The sequence below is a fragment of the Chiloscyllium plagiosum genome, chromosome 16 (assembly GCF_004010195.1).
Source record: "Chiloscyllium plagiosum isolate BGI_BamShark_2017 chromosome 16, ASM401019v2, whole genome shotgun sequence".
In the NCBI taxonomy this organism is placed as follows: Eukaryota; Metazoa; Chordata; class Chondrichthyes; order Orectolobiformes; family Hemiscylliidae; genus Chiloscyllium; species Chiloscyllium plagiosum.
Window position 1 is genome coordinate 13,493,225 of NC_057725.1, and position 20,720 is coordinate 13,513,944.

The 20,720-nt window shown below is 40.7% G+C and overlaps 1 protein-coding gene across 5 annotated transcripts in view; it reads right to left on the reverse strand.

The window, feature by feature from the left end:
• ckap5 (cytoskeleton associated protein 5) overlaps window positions 1-20,720 on the reverse strand; it is a 119,592-nt gene that overhangs the window by 79,376 nt on the left and 19,496 nt on the right. For all 5 annotated transcript variants that reach the window (XM_043705461.1, XM_043705462.1, XM_043705460.1 and 2 more), the window contains exons 3-9: window positions 10,204-10,397; window positions 7,290-7,496; window positions 6,883-7,054; window positions 6,671-6,797; window positions 5,692-5,789; window positions 1,894-2,007; window positions 761-865 (exon numbers count right to left, since the gene is read on the reverse strand). In XM_043705461.1, coding sequence (XP_043561396.1) covers window positions 761-865; window positions 1,894-2,007; window positions 5,692-5,789; window positions 6,671-6,797; window positions 6,883-7,054; window positions 7,290-7,496; window positions 10,204-10,397 — 1,017 coding nt within the window. The remainder of the gene's footprint in view (window positions 1-760; window positions 866-1,893; window positions 2,008-5,691; window positions 5,790-6,670; window positions 6,798-6,882; window positions 7,055-7,289; window positions 7,497-10,203; window positions 10,398-20,720) is intronic.

Below are 20,720 nucleotides of genomic sequence, written 5' to 3' on the forward strand. Positions count from 1 at the left end.
TGGAGAAACACAAAACACTAACACACCAGTACAGGAGCAATACATTTGAATCCTTCCCAATAACCTGAAGGGAAGATGCATTTTTTAAAAAAAGAAAAAAGTTGACTGGAACAGGCCAAACCAATAGTTTTATTATTCAGCAAGCATGATTACCTACAAACCAAAGATTAAAGCTACACTAAGTTACTCAAGTTACACTGCTCCTCTTTCAGTCTTTCAAATGTGACATTAAATAGTAGTCTCATCTCATCTGCCCAGTTGCAGTCCAAGGATAATATTCTGAAGAACTATAGGAGTGTTTTTCATTAGGTTTTGGTCAATGTTCATCCAAAATAGCAAATACAGCCATTTCAGAGAATCTGTTGCACCCAAACTGGCTGCTACATTTCTGATATTACACCATTAACTTCGAAAACAACTTGTTGCCTGGATGTCAATTTGAGACGAAGGAAAACTACTTTCTTTCCTTTATCCAACTAGAGAAATTTCCAGGTGATATTAAAAGATCCTGCACTCAAAGCAGGAAATTCTTTTCAGCTTCGAGCCAATAATCCTCCATAAAATTCAGTAGTTTTGTACAATCAATACTAATAAACATTATGACACTACATGTCATAGAACTCACTGCAACTATCACTGGCACCTTTACCAATTTTAAGGAAATATCAATCAATATAACTTTGCCATGCAGCATAAGGCAAAATATATACTGCACATTTTATCCATGGATTATTCAGAGGTCACATTTTTTGAAACTTACATGAGTAGCATAGGTCTGGAACTTCTTCCTGAGTCCAGACGCTAGACCCGCAAGACATTTTGCGCCTAACGCCACGAGCAATACATTTGAGTCCTTCCCAATAACCTGAAGGGAAAACAATTCTTTTTAAAAGAAAAGGTGACTGGAATGGACAAAACAACAATCTTATTGTTCAGCAAGCATGATTATTTATGAGCCAAAGATTAAAATACCAGAAAAATGCATGGTTGACACACAGCAAGGGAGCAATAAATAGATGGCTCCGGGTTCAAATAATTCAGCTGGACCTTCTCTTAATTTACAGTTCTACAATCAAGGAAACACATCTCGATACCTTGTGCTATTGATTGTCATGAGTCAACTGATGGAAATATTAACAGAGGTAGTGATTCTTTATGTATCTACTTATAAGAAATTAGCAGGAATGCTGTGAACAGATAAGAAGGGGACTCCATGCAAAGGCTTTGATGTTATTATTAAATATGACACGAGGTAAATGTAGGTTTGATTGAACGAATGAATCTTTGCCAAGTTCAAAACACCAGTTATTTATCAGGCTCAAAACACATTGTTTGATTCTATTGAGAGATCGACTATTTATCATGAAGCAACACAACGAAAAATTAAGATTCAAGGAACAATGACACCTTTCACAGGAAAAAAAAAATCAAATATGCCTAGTATTTCTAATGCCACTCATTCTATAGGATGAACCTCGACACCAAACATACCTCAACCAGTTGAAATTTTCCTGGTAGAAGTCAAATTTGCTAAAGATGCATGTTTCAGAATGGAAATTGAGCTATAAACTCAAAAAACTGAGTTGGAAATAGTCTTGGTAACTGTCACCCATTGCAATCTAAAACTGTAGATATCATGTTACATCCCCTGACTTCATGACAAATTTTTAGGATTCACTAGCTTAGAGCTCATGATTCTAAAATTGAAGCCTTTCTCCATCCTGGAAAGCCAACATATACATTCAGTAAAAGTAGTGAAATTTGTAAGGTTTTAAAAGAAAAGTAGGGTTTCCACATACCAGAGAGAAAATTTGAGAAGCAGCTCAAAGAAATATTTAACGTTAAATGCAGCAGCACAATAAACATTTATGCACAAGCCTGACTGATACTTACTTTTTTAAGTGCTCTCACAACATCTGCATAATCTCCAGATTCCAGTTTGGGGTTTTTCACAAGCACCTCAAGTGCTTCCAAAGCTTCTTTCCGCTCCTGCCATTTTTTGGCCTCCTATTTTAATTAAACAAGGAAAAAAGTCAATTTGAACAGCATATATTTAGCATGCTAATAGATAACATAATAGATTAATCAAGATAAAATCAGGACCAGTTCTTGTGTACTCGAGAACTCTGTGGGAAGCTAGAGAAGTGACCTCGGTGGTGGGCAAGCTTTTGGAGGGAATCCTGAGGGACAGGATGTACATGTATTTGGAAAGGCAAGGACTGATTAGGGATAGTCAACATGGCTTTGTGCGTGGGAAATCATGTCTCACAAATTTGATAGAGTTTTTTGAAGAAGTAACAAAGAGGATTGATGAGGGCAGAGCAGTAGATGTGGTTGAGATGGACTTCAGTAAGGTGTGCAACAAGGTTCCCCATGGGAGACTGATTAGCAAGGTTAGATCTCATGGAATATAGGGAGAACTAGCCATTTGGATACAGAACTGGCTCAAAGACAGAGAGTGGTGGTGGTGGAGGGTTGTTTTTCAGACTGGAGGCCAAGGATCGGTCCTCTACCTTTTGTCATTTACATAATTTGAATGCGAGTATTAGAGGTTCAGTTAGTAAGTTTGCAGATGACACCAAAACTGGAGGTGTAGTGGACAGCGAAGAACGCTACCTCAGATTACAAGAGGATCTTGACCAGATGGGCCAAAGGGCTGAGAAGTGGCAGGTGGAGTTTAACTCAGATAAATGCGAGGTGCTGCATTTTGGGAAAGCAAATCTTAGCAGGACTTGTCCACTTAATGGTAAGGTCCTAGGGAGTGTAGGTTCATAGCTTCTGGAAAGTGGAGTCGCAGGTAGATAGGATAGTGAAGGCGACATTTGGTATGCTTTCCTTTATTGGTCAGAGTATTGAGTACAGGAGTTGGGAGGTCATGTTGCAGCTGTACAGGACATTGGTTCGGCCACTGTTGGAATATTGCGTGCAATTCTGGTCTCCTTCCTATTGGAAAGATGTTGTGAAACTTGAAAGGGTTCAGATAAGATTTACAAGGATGTTGCCAAGGTTGGAGGATTTGAGCTATAGGGAGAGTCTGAACTGGCTGGGGCTGTTTTCCTGGAGCGTCAGAGGCTGAGGGGTGACCTTATAGAGGTTTACAAAATTATGAGGGGCATGGATAGGATAAATAGGCAAAAGTCTTTTCCCTGGGGTCAAGGAGTCCAGAACTAAAGGGCATAGGCTTAGGTGAGAGGGGAAAGATATAAAAGGGACCCAAGGAGCAACCTTTTCCAAGCAGAGGGTGGCACGTGTATGGAATGAGCTGCCAGAGGAAGTGGTGGAGGCTGGTACAATTGCAACATTTAAGAGGCATTTGGATAAGTATATGAATAGGAAGGGTTTGGAGGGATATGGGCCAGGTGCTGATAGGTGGACTAGATTGGGTTGGGATATCTGGTCAGCATGGACGAGTTGGACCGAAGGGTCTGTTTCCATACTGTACATCTCTGACTATTTACTTGTGGCCACTTCTCAACACTAAATTCTTGGCAGCATTTTATAGTTTTAAATTTCTGATTCAAACTCCAGTTTAAGTCTAATTGGAAAGTTTAACAGGTACTTCGAGATTTTTGAGAAGATTTATAGCGGAGGTACAGGTTCAGGTTGTACGTTTGCTCCTTGAGCTGGAATGTTTGTTTTCAGATGTTTCGACACTGTGCTTGGTAACATTAGCGAGCCTCTAGTGAAGCGATGGTATTATATCACGTTTTCTATTTACATCTCTTGGACTCTTAAGGTGGGTGATCTCATTTCCAGTTTTCTTACCTTAGAAATTGGTAAATGGGGTCCAAATCGATGAGTTTATTGATGGAGTTCCAGTTTGAATGCCTGGCCTCTAGGAATTCCCTTACGTATCTCTGTTTAACCTGTCCTAGGATGGATGTGTTTTATCAGCCAAAGTGTTGTCCCCCTTCGTCTATTTGTAAGGATACTCACGATAGTGGGTCATGTCTTTTGGTGGCTAGTTGGTGCTCATGTATTCTGGTGGCTAGTTTTCTGCCTGAGAGATGTAGTGTTTGCAGTCTTTGCATGGCATTTTGTAAGTGACATTTGTTTTGCTGGTTGTTTAATGTCCTGATTATTAACAGGTACTACTTGATTAAAAAGGTTTTTACTTGGACAGAATGTCAACAGGGGTTTTTGCTAACTGTTCAGCAAACAAGGGAGGCAGAGGGGTAATGTCACATGACGAGCAATGCAGAGACCATATCTGGGGATTCAATAACAACCTGTTGTTATTCAAAAAAACCACCAAGCCCAATGGTGACCACATAACCAAAACACAAAGACTCATCTGGTTCAGTAAGATCCATACCTGGTCTGGCCTTGGTGCGACTCCTAATCCACAGGAATACAGCTAACTCTTAACTGTTTTCTGGACAACTAAAAATGGGTAATGAATGCCCAACACCCACGCCCAGTGAATTAAAAAGCCCCGACAATAATAGCTTAGAATTTAAGAAACCTTGCAAAAGCCAGATATCTTTAATATTCTCAACCATAACAAACTAACTACTGTATATATAAAAAAAACTACCAAGTGACCAATGAACATTTAATTTCACATGCTGTAGTATGCCCAAGCTACCAAAATGAGCTTCAAAAAAGATTAATTACCAACATTTCAACCTAATTTACAAGGGCTATAATGACATGGAGTAATAATAAGAGAACTGGCTGCAAAACTATATAATCTACGCCTTTTACTCCCCTGAAGTCAGGTGACAGGTTAAAGTGCTAACTAGAAGTTTGAAAAAAGATCCACCAGTATCATTTGATTGCAGAAACAGAATTTAAAGATTTCTGTAATACACTATCTTCTACAGAATGACTGATTTCAAATGCAAAACATCAATTCAGAAAAAAAGTGAATATTCAGATTTTCCAATTAGTATACAACTTACCAAATAAACTCCAACTTAATGGCATTGTTTCATATTGCAGTAGGGTGAGTGTGCATTTAACCTTTACAACATAAACACTGCTGAATGTTATGTTAAAAGATTAAACAGGAATCTCTCTCTGGACATTCGTGTAATATTAAAGGGTTAAACTGCACTGACTGAACACTCTGGAAGTGGGCGGGGCCAACATTCATGCAGGAATGTGGATGATTCCCACGCCATTTAGACAGTCATTTGCTCCTACTCCCCCCTACTATTATCAAATTGAACAAAAACTCAATTTCTTCCATTCAGCTATAATCACACCTACATGTGTCTTGGGGAAATCAGTGAGTCAAGAAACCGCCTGCATAACAATCCCCCAGGATTAGGGCATTTACATTACCTCTGAAAACGATTTCATTCTACCGTTGTACCTAGGGTAGCATGTGGTCATGGGTGGGGGAGTGGCCAGAGCATCTGTGAGCATTACCAACTGACCTGTATAAAAGGGGATATATGTTTTCTTTGTTTGGGGCCTCACTTTGACTTTATTTCGCATGCCTGTGAAGTGCCTCAAAATGGGGTCACTTAGCTTGTACAGGCTTTAATAAATTTTAATCATTTACAGAAGTTGGTGTATGCAAATTTCATCTCATGTGTGAAACCTCAGGAAAAGAACCTAACAATGTCATCAAAACTGCAAAAATATTCCCTGGTGTATTACTCAAACTGCACAATTAATAATAAAGGAAATTATAATTCTCTCCTTAATATAAAATGTGCATAGCAATTTGATTATACTTACTATTTTTTCATAGAAATCTTTAGGAAGTTTTGAAAGAATCTCAACAGGTTCTAAAAGGTCATATGCATCCACAACAGGGGCTTCGTCTTCCTCATCACCTGTGATGAAAACCATTAAGTATCTTTACAAAAAGAGAGACAATAAATTATAGTATTTGTCAAATCTAGGTTGCAATTACGACTGACATTAATAAATACTCAGCATAAGGATTTTTGTCCTTTTGAACAGGGTATCTATTTTCCATTTTCTCAAAGCACAATTCGCTTACAGATCTTAAGAGGACACCAGAATTGTGTAGGCATACACTTCAAGCAAGGAATGACAAACAGTGACCAAGGGGTCTTTAAAATTGCAAAGAATTCCAGCCTTGGGTGACTGTCTGTGTGGAGTTTGCACATTCTCCCAGTGTTAGGTGCATTAGTCAGAGGGGAAACGGGTCTGGATGGGTTGTTCTTCGGAGGGTCGGTGTGGACTGGTTGGGCCAAAAGGCCTGTTTCCACACTGTAGGGAATCGAATCTAATCTGGAAACCTAATAGGGAATTCAAACAAACTTCTTCACCTTAAAAAAAAGTCCCCAAAAATGTGGAACTATTGGGTACAGACAGTCGTTGAAGCAAATCAGTCATGCCCTCTAACCAATGACAGACAGTTCCTTTTACACTTTTGAACAAACTAACTTTCTTCGGCAACCCTCAAAAGCCTTTTACATTCATCTCTCTTCAGTTCTGAAGAAAAGGATCCTTGACCTGAAACATGAACAGTTTCTCTCTTATAGATGCTGCCAGATCCAAGAATTTCTAGCATTTCTCGTTTACGAACTCAAATTTTTTAAAATTAATCAATCAGAACCTTTTGCTAAACTAAGGCAAAGCTTCCAGATCTTCTAGGAGTCAAGCCTGCACCACATGAAGGATTCAACAAACAAAGATCCTGATGAGCACCAAATTTACGTGATTTTCTTTGAAGTCAGTTACCAACCTTTCTCATCACCTCCTACTTGCTGCTGTTCAAACTTGCTTTTGAGATCTTGTTGAGAACGCAAAAACCTGGTCTGCTTCGGAACTGTAGTTGGCAATTTAACCCATTCTTCTTCAAGTTCTTTCAACTGAGGAAAAAAAATATTAATTTCTTATTCCCACAGTAGTTTTGATGCATGAATTAAAAGTTTGAGAGTAAACATTAAAATATACCTGCACAGAATTAATATTTTGCAGTGGTGGTCGTAAGGCATCACGAATCCACTTGTAGACTTCCACTGCCAATAATTTGGCTTCATCTCTAACAGCTTTTTCTCGTGATTCAAATAATTTTGGCAAAGCCTTAACAATTGGCTTGAGTTGCACAATTTTTGAACCAAACTCACTGAAATAAAATTGGAAAGATCACTGACTATTTTGTGCAAATGTCCTGGATTTCCAACAAAACAGATAAAAAGCAATTTAGATTGGTACTTAAAATACAATGTACCCTCAAATATTATGGAAGAAAATTGAGAAGGCAGGAAATTACAACTTTCAATAAAAGGCAACAGGCAAGTCTGGAATGACCTTGATATGCCTTTTATTGGGCAAAATAATAGTAGGTATGTCATATTTACCAGAGAGCCTTCCTTATTGTATCTATACAAGCCACAACAATTTTGGGGTTCTTGTTGTCCAGTCCTTTCAGTAGCTCCTCTTGAACAGGCTCAGGCTTTTCTATTTCTATATACATTAGACATATTTCCACTCCCAATTCCTTGGCTCTTGCCTTTGGTTGGTTGAACACTTTATTTACAACTCCTGATGCTACTTCTCCAGTGGTTCTAAAATTAGAAAAAATAATAATTAGTTTAACAAATTTCAAAGGAGCCAAATAATTTTGCAATATAGAGTATAGTTTGAGTTACCAGAGGTGCCAAGTTCAATTCAATTATGCCCTCTCGAGTTAATGCAGAAAATGTTATATACTATTAGAAAGAGGCAGTACGGGCCCCTGTAATTTGTTCAAAATCAATCTCATCAAAAAAAAACATTTTTTGGTCAGTCATTTTACTGGTCTATTTAAGATCTTGCTGCATGGAAGTTACGAGCCCATCTTCCCTCAGAACGGCAATTACATGTAGCAAAATAAAAGGTATTACTTGGTCACAGATTTTGTAAAACAGAAGAATACATCCCAACTTTCTTGTAGGGCTAACTGGGGAACCAAAAGGAATGCAACCCAAGTATTTCCCAATGGCGCTATCAAGTCATTCAGCTCAAAGAACATGAGCAAAAGGTTGATCTGGTTTCAAATAAATGTTTCTATTTTCTGCAGAATAAGCAAAGTCGAGAGACTAAAACAGTTAGGGGTGACTAACCTATTATGCAAAATCAATATTAAAAAAGATATTTGACCCCTGCAAAGACATTGTGCAATTATTTTCTCAGGCTTGTCTGCAATCATTCAATCAGAAATTCACAAAGAAAAATAAACGGAATGAACATTTACAACAAACATGACAGTGGTAGGAAGTAGCTAAATTTCAACAAATTCAGATATAGGAATCCTCATTACTTTTAATAGTGGAGATTGCTTCCTCTAATATGGATTCAATGCTTGAATCTTGCAAGTATGCTGACATGGTAGCTAAATATTTCTTAACTATATTCATAATTAAAACCAATATTTGATTATCTGCCAAAAAAAAAACAATGCCTGATAATCTATACTAGAGTACTAAAGGAAGTAGCCCTGGAAAGACTGGATACACTGAAAAAGAGAGAGAATTATTGACCAGTTAACCTAAAATCAGCAGTAGGGAAAACACAAGAGTAAACTATAAAGATGTGATAACAAAGCTCTTATAAAGCAATTGGACAAAATACACCACATCCACGAAGCAAGCATAAAGGTTATGAAAGCAAAATTATGCTTACTTAGCAGATGTGGTGTATTTGCATTTTCAGAATACTCTTCAGAAGAGGCTATGGGTAAAATTAAAACACATGGGATAGCAGGTTATATATATTCCCAAATTAAGAACTGGCTGCCAGAAAACAGTGAGAATAAGTGGGTCTTTTCCCACTGGCAGGACAGAGATAAGGGAACCAAATTCAACATTTTCAAGTTTACTGACAACACAAAATGGGGCTGGCCTGAAACATGAGAAAGATGCAAGAAGCTGCAAGGTAATTTAGGCAAGTTGAGTAAACAGGCAAATTCCGACAGATGCAGTACAACATAGCTAAAATGATGAATACTATACAGTAAATGGAAAAACCCTGTGGAAAATTGATGGACAGAGATATCTGGGTGTTCAGGTGCACTGTATCCTGAAGATGGCAACGCAGGTTAATACAGTGTTCAAGGCGGCATGTGACATGCTTTCCTTCATCAGATGGGGTATTGAGTAAAAGAGTTGGCAGGTCATGTTGCAGTTGTATAGGACTTAGCATTCCAAATGTGGCCTAACCTATGTACAGTTCTGGTTGCCATATTACCAGATGGGTTTGGATGATTTGGAGAGGAGGTTCACTAGGATATTGTCTGGTATGGAGGGCGCTAGCAATGAAGAGAGGTTGAGTAGATTAGGACTATTTTCATTAGAAAGATGGAGGTTAAGGGGGAACCTGATTGAGGTCTACAAAATCATGCTAGGTATAGACAGGGTGGATAGCAAGCAGCTTTTTCTCCAGTGTGGGGAACTTAATTACTAGGGGTCGTGACTTGAAAGTGAGAGGGGAAAAGTTTAGCAGAGATATGCACGGAACGTTCTTTACACAGAGGGTGGTGGGTGCCTGGAACGCATTGCCAGCAAAGGTGGTAGAGGCAGGCATGATAGCATCATTTAAGATGTATCTAGACAGATAAATGAATGGGCAGGGAGCAAAGGGATACAGACCGTTAGAAAATAGGCAATAGATTTCGATAGAGGATCTGGATCGGTGCAGGCTTGGAGGGCTGAAGGACCTGTTCCTGTGCTGTAATTTTCTTTGTACATATTTCAGTATGAACAACAGAAGAGGAGTATTACTTAGATGCTGATAATATTGGTGTACCCACACATCAGTCAATGAAAGTGGACAGGCAGGTGCAGCAAGCAAGTAGGAAGGGAAATGATACATTTGGACAGTCTCAGGGTATGGACTGAGATAAAGAAACATTTCTTTACTCATGGGTGCAGAATCTGAGGAATACTCTACCACAGAAGACTGATGAGCATGAAACTGAAGATATACGAGAAAGTAATAGATTGATTAATATATTTTAAAGGCATCAAGAAACACAAAGCAAGAAATAGTATTTAGAGGATCAACCAGATACTATCTATTGGCAGGGCAGGCTCAAAGAATCAAATGACATACACTTGTCTCTAGTTTTTATGTTTGTGTCTTTTGTTCTGCAAGTCCATACTAAAATGGTAAAAGATTCCAAAATCCAAACAACAAAACATCATACAAGTAAATATTAAGTCGAACACTTGTATAACTGCATTTGGAGTGAGATTTTTTTCTATGTACTCAGCTTGTGGAATTTTAAGAACTTACCGTCCTGCTACATGAGCATTTTCTATATAAACAAGTGCTGCTTCCAATCCTTTCAGCTGGGCCACTGCATTTGAGTCGGTTACAAATTTTTTAATTAATCCTAAGTATTTGGACCATTCTGGGCTTTTCTCATCTTGAATCTTCTGAAACAGTTTTGCAGCTTCTTCGTAGCCATTCAATCTAGCTTTCCACACCTGGAAGACATTTTGAAGTTGCACACGTTTTAGTTAGCATCCACAATACAGCAAACAATCTTACTTTATTTAACCTGTTTAAACTTATTTGCTACTAGAATCTACACCGCCCTTCTCATTGTCTTTTACTTCTCGTTCTTTAGCATCCAAGAGCATTCAGCACCACACAATTGTTCTGTGCCTGCAGAAATGTCTTCATGAGCATCAGATCAACCATGACCTAACTAAATGGCAGAGCAGACTCAATGGGCTGAACCTCTACTTCTGTTCTAGAGACAAAAGGTAATTTGTCATTTAGTCCAAAGTTCAATCCAATGTTTTCAATAGCACTAATTAAAACCCTGATATTTTCATTGATTGTAAGTCTATTCAAATAAAATTATGAACTTTTCAAAAGCCAGTCCTGAAAATAACTAATTTGCACCAATTCCTATATTATTTCAAAGACCTATTTCGATTTGTTTAAAATGAAATACCTTTTAATTTATCAATACTATTAATGTTTCAGTGAGGTATCTAAATACTTCATGGATTATAAATCACAAGAGGACAAACAGACAAAGAAATGCATGAGGTGGTGACATAGTGGCAAGGTCACTGAACTAGTAATCCAGAAACTAGGTTAATGTTTAATGAAACCATGGTAGACGGTGAAATCAGAATTCATGGGATAGGATTAATGAGATCTCATAGTTAAGGGTCCCTGAGGGAGCAGCAATCACAATATGGCAGAATTTGAAAATCAAACTCAGTTTTGAGGGAGAGGAACTCAGGTCTTCAAACCACTTAAAAGTAATTAGCCTAGTGCTATTATTGCAAGACTTTTAATCCAGATACTCAGGTTCAAATCCCACCATGGCAGATGGTGGAATTTAAATTAATATTTTGTTAAATGTAGAACAAAAAATCTATTGATGTCCATGAAGCCATTGTTGAAGAGCGTGTGAGTGAAGTCGAAGGATGGGGTGGGGAAGGTAGCTGGGAAGGTGACAGGTAGATGCAGGTATGGGGTGATAGCGATGGGTCAGTGGGGAGGATGGATCAGAGACGTGGGAAGGAAGATAGACAGGTTGGACAGGGCAAGAGTAGGGTTGGAGGGTAGGATCTGGGATGAGGTGGGGGGGGGGGCAGATTTGGAAACTACTGAAGTCAATGTTGATCCCATGTGGTCGAAGGGTCCCAAGGCAGGACATGAGGTGTTTTTCTTCCAGTCATCGAGTAACTTTGATTTGGCGGTGGATGAGACCCAGGACCCACATGTCCTTGGTGGTGTGGGAGAGGGAGTTGAAGTGGTCAGCCACAATGCAGTGGGGTTGCTTGGTGTGCGTGTCCTAGAAATGTTACCTGAAACGTTCTGATGGTTAGCGTCCAGTGTCCCAGATAGAGAGGAGAACACAGTGCAATGAAAGCAGTAGATGAGGTGGGTGAATATGTAGTAAAGTCTCTGCTGGATATTGAAAAAGGTCCTTCCTTTGGAGATTTGGACAGAGTTGAGGGAAGAGGTGCATTCACAGGTTTTACATCTCTTGCAGCAGCAAGAGAAGGTGCCTGGTGTGGAAGGTGGGTTGGAGGAGGGTCATGGACCTAATGAGGCAGTCATGGAGGGAATAGTCCCTGTGGAACACAGATACAGGTGGGGAGGGAAATATATCTCTGGGTGGTGGGGTCTGACTGGAGGTGGCAGAAATGGAGGAGGATAATGCACTGTATCCAGAGATTAGTGGGGTGGAAAATGAGGATCGGTGGATTCTATCCTTATTGCGGTTGGAGGGGTGGGGTTCAAAAGGTAGAGGTGCGGGAAGTGAAGGAGATGCACTGAAGGGCACTTATCACGTGGGAAGGGAAATAGTGGTCCCTGAAATAGGAGACCACCTGGAATGTCTGGGAGTGGAATTGCTCCTCTGGGGAACAGAAATCGCAGAGCAGGGAAGTAAGAGATCACGATTTTTTTGTTGGGGGGGGTGGGGGGTTGTAGCCCAAGGTTGACAGTTTCCTGTATCCTACGAAGAGGCAAGCATCACTAGGGCTCTTTCGGGTGCCCATGGCTATCCTTTTGGTCTGAAGGAAGTGGGAAGATTCAAAGAAGAAGTTGTTGTTGAGAGTGAGAATTAGTTCTGCCAACTGAATAAGTGTGATGGTGGAGGGGTACTGGTTGCATCAGTGGGAGAGGAAGAAATGGAGGGCTTGGAGGCCTTCACCATGGAAGTCCAGTCCCTTTACATGCCCATCTGCCATGGTGAAGATGAGGCATTGGGGGCCAGGGACACAAACGTCACAGAGGTGGTGGAGGGCATAAGTGGCGCCCTGAAGATATGTGGAGTGTTCCTGGACAAAGAGGGATAGATCGGTATCAAGGTATGAGGAGATACGTCCGGCGGACCTGGAGCAGACGGGGCCAATAGATCGACCGGTGTGTGGATTTTGGGCAAGAGGTGGAAGCAGGAAGTGCGGGGTTTGGGAACTATGAGATTGGAGGCTATGGGTGAGAGGTCTCCTGAGGTGTTGAGAATGTGGATGGTCTGAGATTTGACGGATTGTTTATGGGAGGTGAGGTTGTGGTCAAGGGGATGGGAGGAGGTGTCCATCAGTTGATACCTGGCTTCAGCAGTGTAGAGATTGCTGTGCCAAACTACCACAGTGCTTGTGAGTCTAAGGATCAAAGGCTACGGAGAGAAAGCAAGTACACGGTAAGGAATGGAATGATTAGCCATGAACATATTGAATAGTAGAGCAGGTTCAAAGGGGCCAAATGGCCAACTTCACTTCTTATTTTTTATATTTGCGCAAGTTGACAGATAACACAGGTAAGTGAAAGGTTATGCACTTTGGTAGGAAGATTCAAGAGAGACTATTATTTAAATCTACAAAGACTCTAAACAAGTAGAACATGGGCAGAGCGCTCTAATGCTTGAAAGAGAACTTCTGGTGCATATGCATGTTGAGGCAGCAAATGGAATGATGGCCTTGAGGTTGCGCCTGGAGTACTGTATACAGGTTTGGTCCCTCTAATTAAGAAAATGATATACTAGCTTGGGGCAAGTTGAAAAACGATTCACTAGGTTGATCACTCAGATGACGGGATTGACTTTTCAAGAACGGTCTTTACTCATTTATGTTTAGAAGAAACATTGCTCATCTTATCGAAGCATACAAGATTAAGGAGGTTGACAAGATGAATTGAGATGCTTCTACTAGTGTGGGATTGACAAATTAGTGAACAGAGTTAAAGAATAATGGGACACATTTAAAATGAATATGCAAAAGATTTTCCTCCAATGGTAATTATTGTCAGAAATTCAGTTGTGAAGGAGAAATTATTGAACCGTACTTACGAGTAATGAGATTGATTTTGAAATATTGAGGTACTCTAGGCTGAGAAGTTGGCATAAAATAGGTACGGAGACCAGAGGCAAATCAGCCTTCACTTGGTGTAGCATAGCAAGTTTGATTTGGAGATGCCGGTGTTGGATTGGGGTGTACAAAGTTAAAAATCACACAACACCAGGTTATAGTCAACAGGTTTATTTGGAAGCACTAGATTTCGGAGCGCCACTCCTTCAACCACCTGAAAGGAGCGACTCTCCGAAAGCTAGAGTGCTTCCAATTAAACTTATTGGACTATAACCTGTTGAGAGATTTTTAACGTAGCAAGCTTGAGGGACTGAATGGCCTACTCCTACTTATTTCTTATGTTTTTATGGTTTGGACCATTCAGAACCACACCATTGAAGCTAACCCTTAACTGCCCTCTGGCCAATCAGGGAAGAGTGAAAAAAATGCTGTGTTAGCCAGCAACACCCAAATTCCATTAACAAAAATAGAAACAAAATTGCTGTCAATTTTACTGCCTTAAACAGGGAAACAGTTCTTTGACTGGTTCTGGTTTATCTGAATACTGTCCCCAATGGTCCTAGCACCATCCCTCTCCTGCCCATGCCCCCACACCTGCCACTGTAATAGAGAGGAAAGTACTGCAAAAATTAAATTATATAATCACACAGTACAGCACTGTCTTTTTCAAAGTGCTATCCAATTCAGCCTATTCATTTGATTTACCCATAACTATGCAAATGCCTTCATTTCATTTAGAAAGTTGCAACTGTATTTACTTTGACAATCCTTTCAGGAAGTATAATTCAGATCAGTGAATTCAATTGGTGATTCCGCAAGTTGTTTTGCGGATCATTTTAAACATAGAACATTACAGCACAGTACAGAACCTTCGGCCCTCCATGTTACGCCGCTCTGTGAAACCAATCTGAAGTCCATCTAAGCTACACTGTTCCATTTTCATGCCTATCCAATGACTATTTAAATACATTTAAAGTTGATGAGTCTACTGTTGCAGGCAGTATGTTCCATGCCCCTACTACTGAGTAAAGAAACTACCTCTGACCTATTGCTTTAAATTGAGGGGTGATAGATATGTCCCCTCGTGCTTGCCATCAACAGGGGGAAATAGGGTCTCACTTTCCAACCTATCTAACCCTCTGATTACCTTATATATCTCAATTAAGTCATCTCTCAACCTCCTCCTCTCTAACGAAAAATAGCCCTCAGCCTTTCCTCACAAGACCTTCCCTCCATACCAAGACCTTACCATCCTAGTAAATCTGCTCAATCCTTTCCAAAGCTTCCACATCCTTCCCACAATGGGGTGACCAGAACTGCACGCAATACTCCAAACATGGCCACACCAGAGTTTTGTACAGCTGCAACATGACTTCATGGTTCTGAAACTCCATCCTTCTACTAATAAAAGCTAACACACCACATGCCATCTTAACAAACCTATCAACCTGGGTGGCAACTTTCAAGGATTTATGTACCTGGACAGAGATCTCTCTGCTCATCCACACGACCAAGAATCTTACGATTAGCCCAGTACTCTGCATTCCTATTACTCCTTCCAAAGTGAATCGCCTCACACTTTTCTGCATGAAACTCCATTTGCCACACCTCAGCCCAGCTCTGCAGCTTACCCATGTTCCTCTCTAACCTACAACACTCTTCAGTGTCCATACCACTGCCAACCTTAGTGTCATCTGCAAATTTACTAACCCATCCTTCTATGGTCACATCCAGATCATTTATATAAATGACAACAGTGGACCCAAAACAGATCCTTGCGTATCCCACCAGTAACTGAACTCCAGGATGAATATTTCCCATCAACTACCACCCTCTGTCTTCTTTCAGCTAGCCAATTTCTGATACAAACCACTAAATCACCTCAATCCCATGTCTCAGTTTTTTGTGCAATAGCTCGCCGTGGAGAACCTTATCAAATGGCATATTGAAATCCATTTACACCACATCAACTTCATCCAACTGTTTGGTCACCTTCTCAAAGAACTCAATAAGGTTTGAGAGGCACAACCTACCCTTCACAAAACAGTGTTGACTATCCCTAATCAACTCATTCCTATCAAGATGATTATAAATCTGGTCTCTTGTAATTCTTTCCAACACTTTACCCTGGTCTCCCATCAATATCCATGACTGTTCTCAGCAGCATTTCAGTGAGCCAAATGCACATTTAATCATTGTAAAGACGACACAGCCTTGGTAACACCTCTGAAGTAATTTTTCTAATCAGGATCCAGAGATATTCTTCAGATAATCGATATTTGGATCGAGGTTCCTCTGTACTGAAAATATTTGTCAACACTTGTTCCAATTTAAGCTGCTCTAATCTATTGAAATTCATCCTCAGACAGAATGAATCTGGTTGCTAATATTCAGTTCCTTTCTTTGGTAGCCTGGTGACAAAATTTAATCCTCTGGTGGGTCCCAAGAACTGTATTGCCAACATGAAACCTTTCTGTAAATGAGACAAAATAAAAGCTTTTGTGAATAGAGTTTCAGTCAAGGCACATTCCTTTCAGGAGCAGTCAGTAGCAGGAGCCAGAGGGAGGTGCCTATTCAGAGGAAGATTTAAAATCAAGTGAGGGTGTTCTTGGGCTTAGTTTCAAATGGGGCACATTCCTTTCAGGAAGAGCCAGCAGCCACCCATTCTGGGGAAGCACCCTGCAGACATTGCAGGGGGAGAAGTGAGCATGGCTTCCGATTGGTCAGGGTTAACGTATTAACCTGTTCATTGCCTTAGTGCTGCAGGTGAAGAAATCTCAACAGTATGGGTAAGTGGCTCAGTCTACTAAAGGGTTAATACAGGGGTTGGGGATGGGGGTGGGGGGGAGAAGAGAAGGGAAAAGAAAGAGAAGGTGGTGCAGGCTATGTATTAGAAAGTAATAATGAATTTTTAGGTATCTCATTAAACTTTAACTTGTAATCTCATAGCCAATAGAGGGTTTGTCTTGTTAGTTGGTGGGTTGTGTTCTGCCTCGAAACGTGGTCAATCATGGACCCTAGTAGCATCCCTGATAATTACATCAGCAGGAAGTGTACCAGCTTCAGCTGCTCACTGAACAAATGGATCTGTTTTACGTGACAAGCAGATGGTGGGAGCGTCATAGGTAAGCGCTATTGAACAGGCAGGCAGTTCAGGAGCCCCCTGTAGTTGTTCCCATCAACAAGTATCCTATTTTGGATACTGATGAGGGGTTGGCTTATCATCAGGTGACAGTAACAGCAGTCAGTAGTGACACCACAACTCAACCTGTTGTATAGAGTGAGGGACAAAGCGTAGCAAATAGTAATTGGAGATTGATAGTCAAGGGCATAGACAGACACTTCTGTGGCCACAAGAGATACTTCAGGTTGGTATGTTGCCTCCCTGGTTCCAGAATCAGATGTCGGAGTAGGTACAGGCTATCCTGAATGGGAGGGTAAACAGAAGAGATTGGCGCATGTAGGAAGAGTGACAAGGTCTTTCAAACGAAAACTCAGGAAGTTGGGTTGCAAACTAAAAAAAAAAGCAGGATCTTATGATTAGGAATATCAGAATTACTACCGATACCACATGCTGAGGCAAAGAACAGATATAGTACTATTGAACAAATGGCTAAAGAGCTGGTGGTGTGTGTGTAGGAGTCAGTTATGTATAACGTTGGAATATCTCCAGTGAAGGTAGGACCCGTGGGGGGGAAATGACGACGACAACAACAATGGACGAGACTGGGAGAAACAGGTCATTAAGTATAGAGAATGAAGAGGAGCTTGAGACTTACAGCCAAGAGGATGAGCTGTCAGGGAGAGATTGCTGAACACTGCAGAACTGGAGGCTTAGATTATATCTGCCTTAAAGCAAGAGGTATAACAAGTAAGAAGGATGAACGTATAGCCGGGATCAATGTGTGCAATCATGATGTTGTTGCTATCAGAGTCATGGTTGAAAGAGGACCAGCATTAGTAGCTGAACATTCCAGGAAAATCAATGTTTTAGATGAGACAGCGAAGGAATCAAAAAGAGGTGGGGAGTTGCATTATTATTTAGGGAGCATATCACAGACATATTGAGGGAGGACATCCTGGTTTGGGGGGGGCGGGGGGGGATCTTGCTGTGAGGCATATGGTTAGAGCTCAGGAGTAGGAAGGGTGCAATTTACATTGCTGGGATTGCGCTGAGGACCTCCAACTGCCAGGAGATAGAGGAAGAGATAAGTAGTCAGATTCTGGAAAGATGTGAAAGTAACAGTTATTGTGAGGAATGATTTTAACTTCCCCAGTATTGAGTAGGACTGTCATGGTGCTCGGGGATTGGATGGGGAACAGCGTTAGTTAGGTGTCCAGAGGATCTTTTTGAGACAGTATGTGGATAGACCAATGAGTAAGGGGGCTATACGGGACCTGGTATTGGGAAATGAGTTGAGCCAGGTGATCAAAGTTTCAGTGGAGAGCATCTTGGGAATAGTGACCCTAATTCACAGGTTTTTTGGATACTTATGGATAAGGACAAGACCTTGGATGAAGACGTTAAATTGGGGAAAGACCAATTATAACTAAATTAGACAGGAATTGGAGAACAAATTTGAGGGCAAATCCACACCTGACAGATGGGAGTCTTTAAAAGACCGATTGATTAGAATGCAGGACTTGCACATAGCTGAAAAAAAATGAAGGACAGGAATGCAGTATTCAGGAACCTTGGATGACAGGAAATCATCAGTTTAGTCAAAAAAGGGAAGCATACCCAAGGTCTCAACAACTAAAAACAGATGACGCCCTTGAAGAATATAGAGAAAGCCAGCAGGAGCTCAAACAGGGAGTTCGGAGGGCTTAAAACGGTCCTTGGCCAGCAGGGTTAAGGAAAATCCAGAGGCATTTTATACATACATTAGGAGCAAGAGGGTAGCTAGGGAAAGAGTAGACCCACTTAAGGATAAATGAGGGAGGTTGTGTGTGGAGCCAGGGGAAATGGGTGAGATTCTTAATGAGTATTTTACATCGGTATTCACCAAAGAGAGGGAAAGGGGATGTTGAGGTTAGGGAAAGATGTGGGAATACTCAATGGCATGTCAACATATTGAAGGAGGAAGAGTTGGGTGTCTTGAAATGCATTAAGACTGGTCCCCAGGGCAGATGGAATCTAACCCAGGATACTGTGGGGAGGCAAGAGAGGAAACACCATATCTTTGCATCCTCTTTGGTCTCAGGCGAGGTTCCAGAGGACTAGAGAATGGCCAGCATTGTTCCTTTATTTAAGGGAAACAAAAAGAATCCAGTTAATTACTGGTTGGTGAGCCCAATGCCAATGGCGAGGAAGCTATTGGAGAAGATACGGAGACACAAAATTTGAAAGCAAATGGACTTGTTAGTGATAGGCAGTGTGTGCGCGCGTGCGCGGACGGGGAGAGAAGGTCATGTCGACTGGGTTTTTTTGGAGGCAGTGACAAGAATGATTGATGAGAGAAGGGCAGTAGATGTTGTCAACATTGACTTTAACGCATTTAATAAGTTACTAGATGGCAGGCAGGTACAAAGGATAGAGACTCATGGGTTCTGGGGTGTACTGCCTAGATGGAGACGGAACGGGCTTGCTTAAAAAAAAATAAGAGTAGCAGTAGAAAGGTGCTTTCCAGAACATATCAGTAATTAGTAGTAGATCAGTCTTGGGACATTTGCTGTTTGTTATGAGATCTGGAGGAAAATATTGATGATCTTATTGGAAAGTTTGTAGATGACACCAAAACTTGCAGAGTTACAGATAATGGGGAGCATTGTCAAAGGATATCGTGGGATATAAACAGATTGCAGATTTAGACAGAGAAATGGCAAATGGAGTTTAATCCAGACAAAAGTGAAGTGATGCATTTTTGAAAATCAAATTTGATGCAAATCATGCAATAATGACAGAACCCTTAAGACCGCAGATTTCTCCAAGTGCCACACAGGTGGATAAGATGGTCAACAAGGAGGCATAGAGCATGCTTGTCTTTATCAGCTAGGGCATCAAATAAAAGTTGGCAGGTTATGTTACAGCTGTTATAAAATTTTAGTTAGATCACATTTGGAATATTGGATGCAGTTCTGGTCACCTCGCAACCAGAGGACGTGAATGCTTTGGAGAGGGTGCGGAGAGGGTTTACACCAGGATGTTGCTTGGTCTAGGGGGTTTTACTTAAGAGGGGAGGTTGGATGAACTTGGATTGTTTTCACTAGAAAAACAGAGGCTGGGGCGTGACCTATTAGAGGTCTACAGATTTATAAAAGGCATAGATAGGATGGATAGTCAGAGGCTTTTTCCCCCCCAGAGTGGAAAGGTTAACTAAAAGAGGGGATAGGTTCAAGGTGGGGGGAAGAAAGCTTAGGGGAGAAATGCAGGGTTAAGTTTTCACATAGTGAGTGCTGGGTGCCTGGAATGTACTGCCAGTGGAGGTGGTGGAAGCAGGCACATTAGCAATATTTAAGACACATTTAATATTTTGATATGCACATGAATGTAGGGTAAACAGAAAGATAGAAACATTAAAGTAGCAGGATAAAAAAAAAGGAGAATTGGAATTGGCACAGGCTTAGTGAGCTGAAGGGCTTTTCCTATGCTGTATTGTTTTTGCGACACATATGGCCTTACATTTACAAACTAAGAATGTTAGCTCTCCTGGATTGTGATGTTTAAACCTAATCATTGATGCTGTGAAAAATTCTTCCAAAATACATGTTTACTTATACACCACAATATGACCTGATGTTGATTTATACATCAAGGTATAGTTTGCATAGCCAATGTATTTCCATTACATCAGTGGGATATATTTAATGGTTAGGAGAAAGTGAGGACTGCAGATGCTGGAGTATCAGAATTGACATCAGAAAAGCACTCCATAGGAAGGGCTTATGCTTGTAACGTCGATTCTCCTGCTCCTCAGATGCTGCCTGCCCTGCTTTTCCAGCACCACACTTTCAACTCTATATTTAGTGATT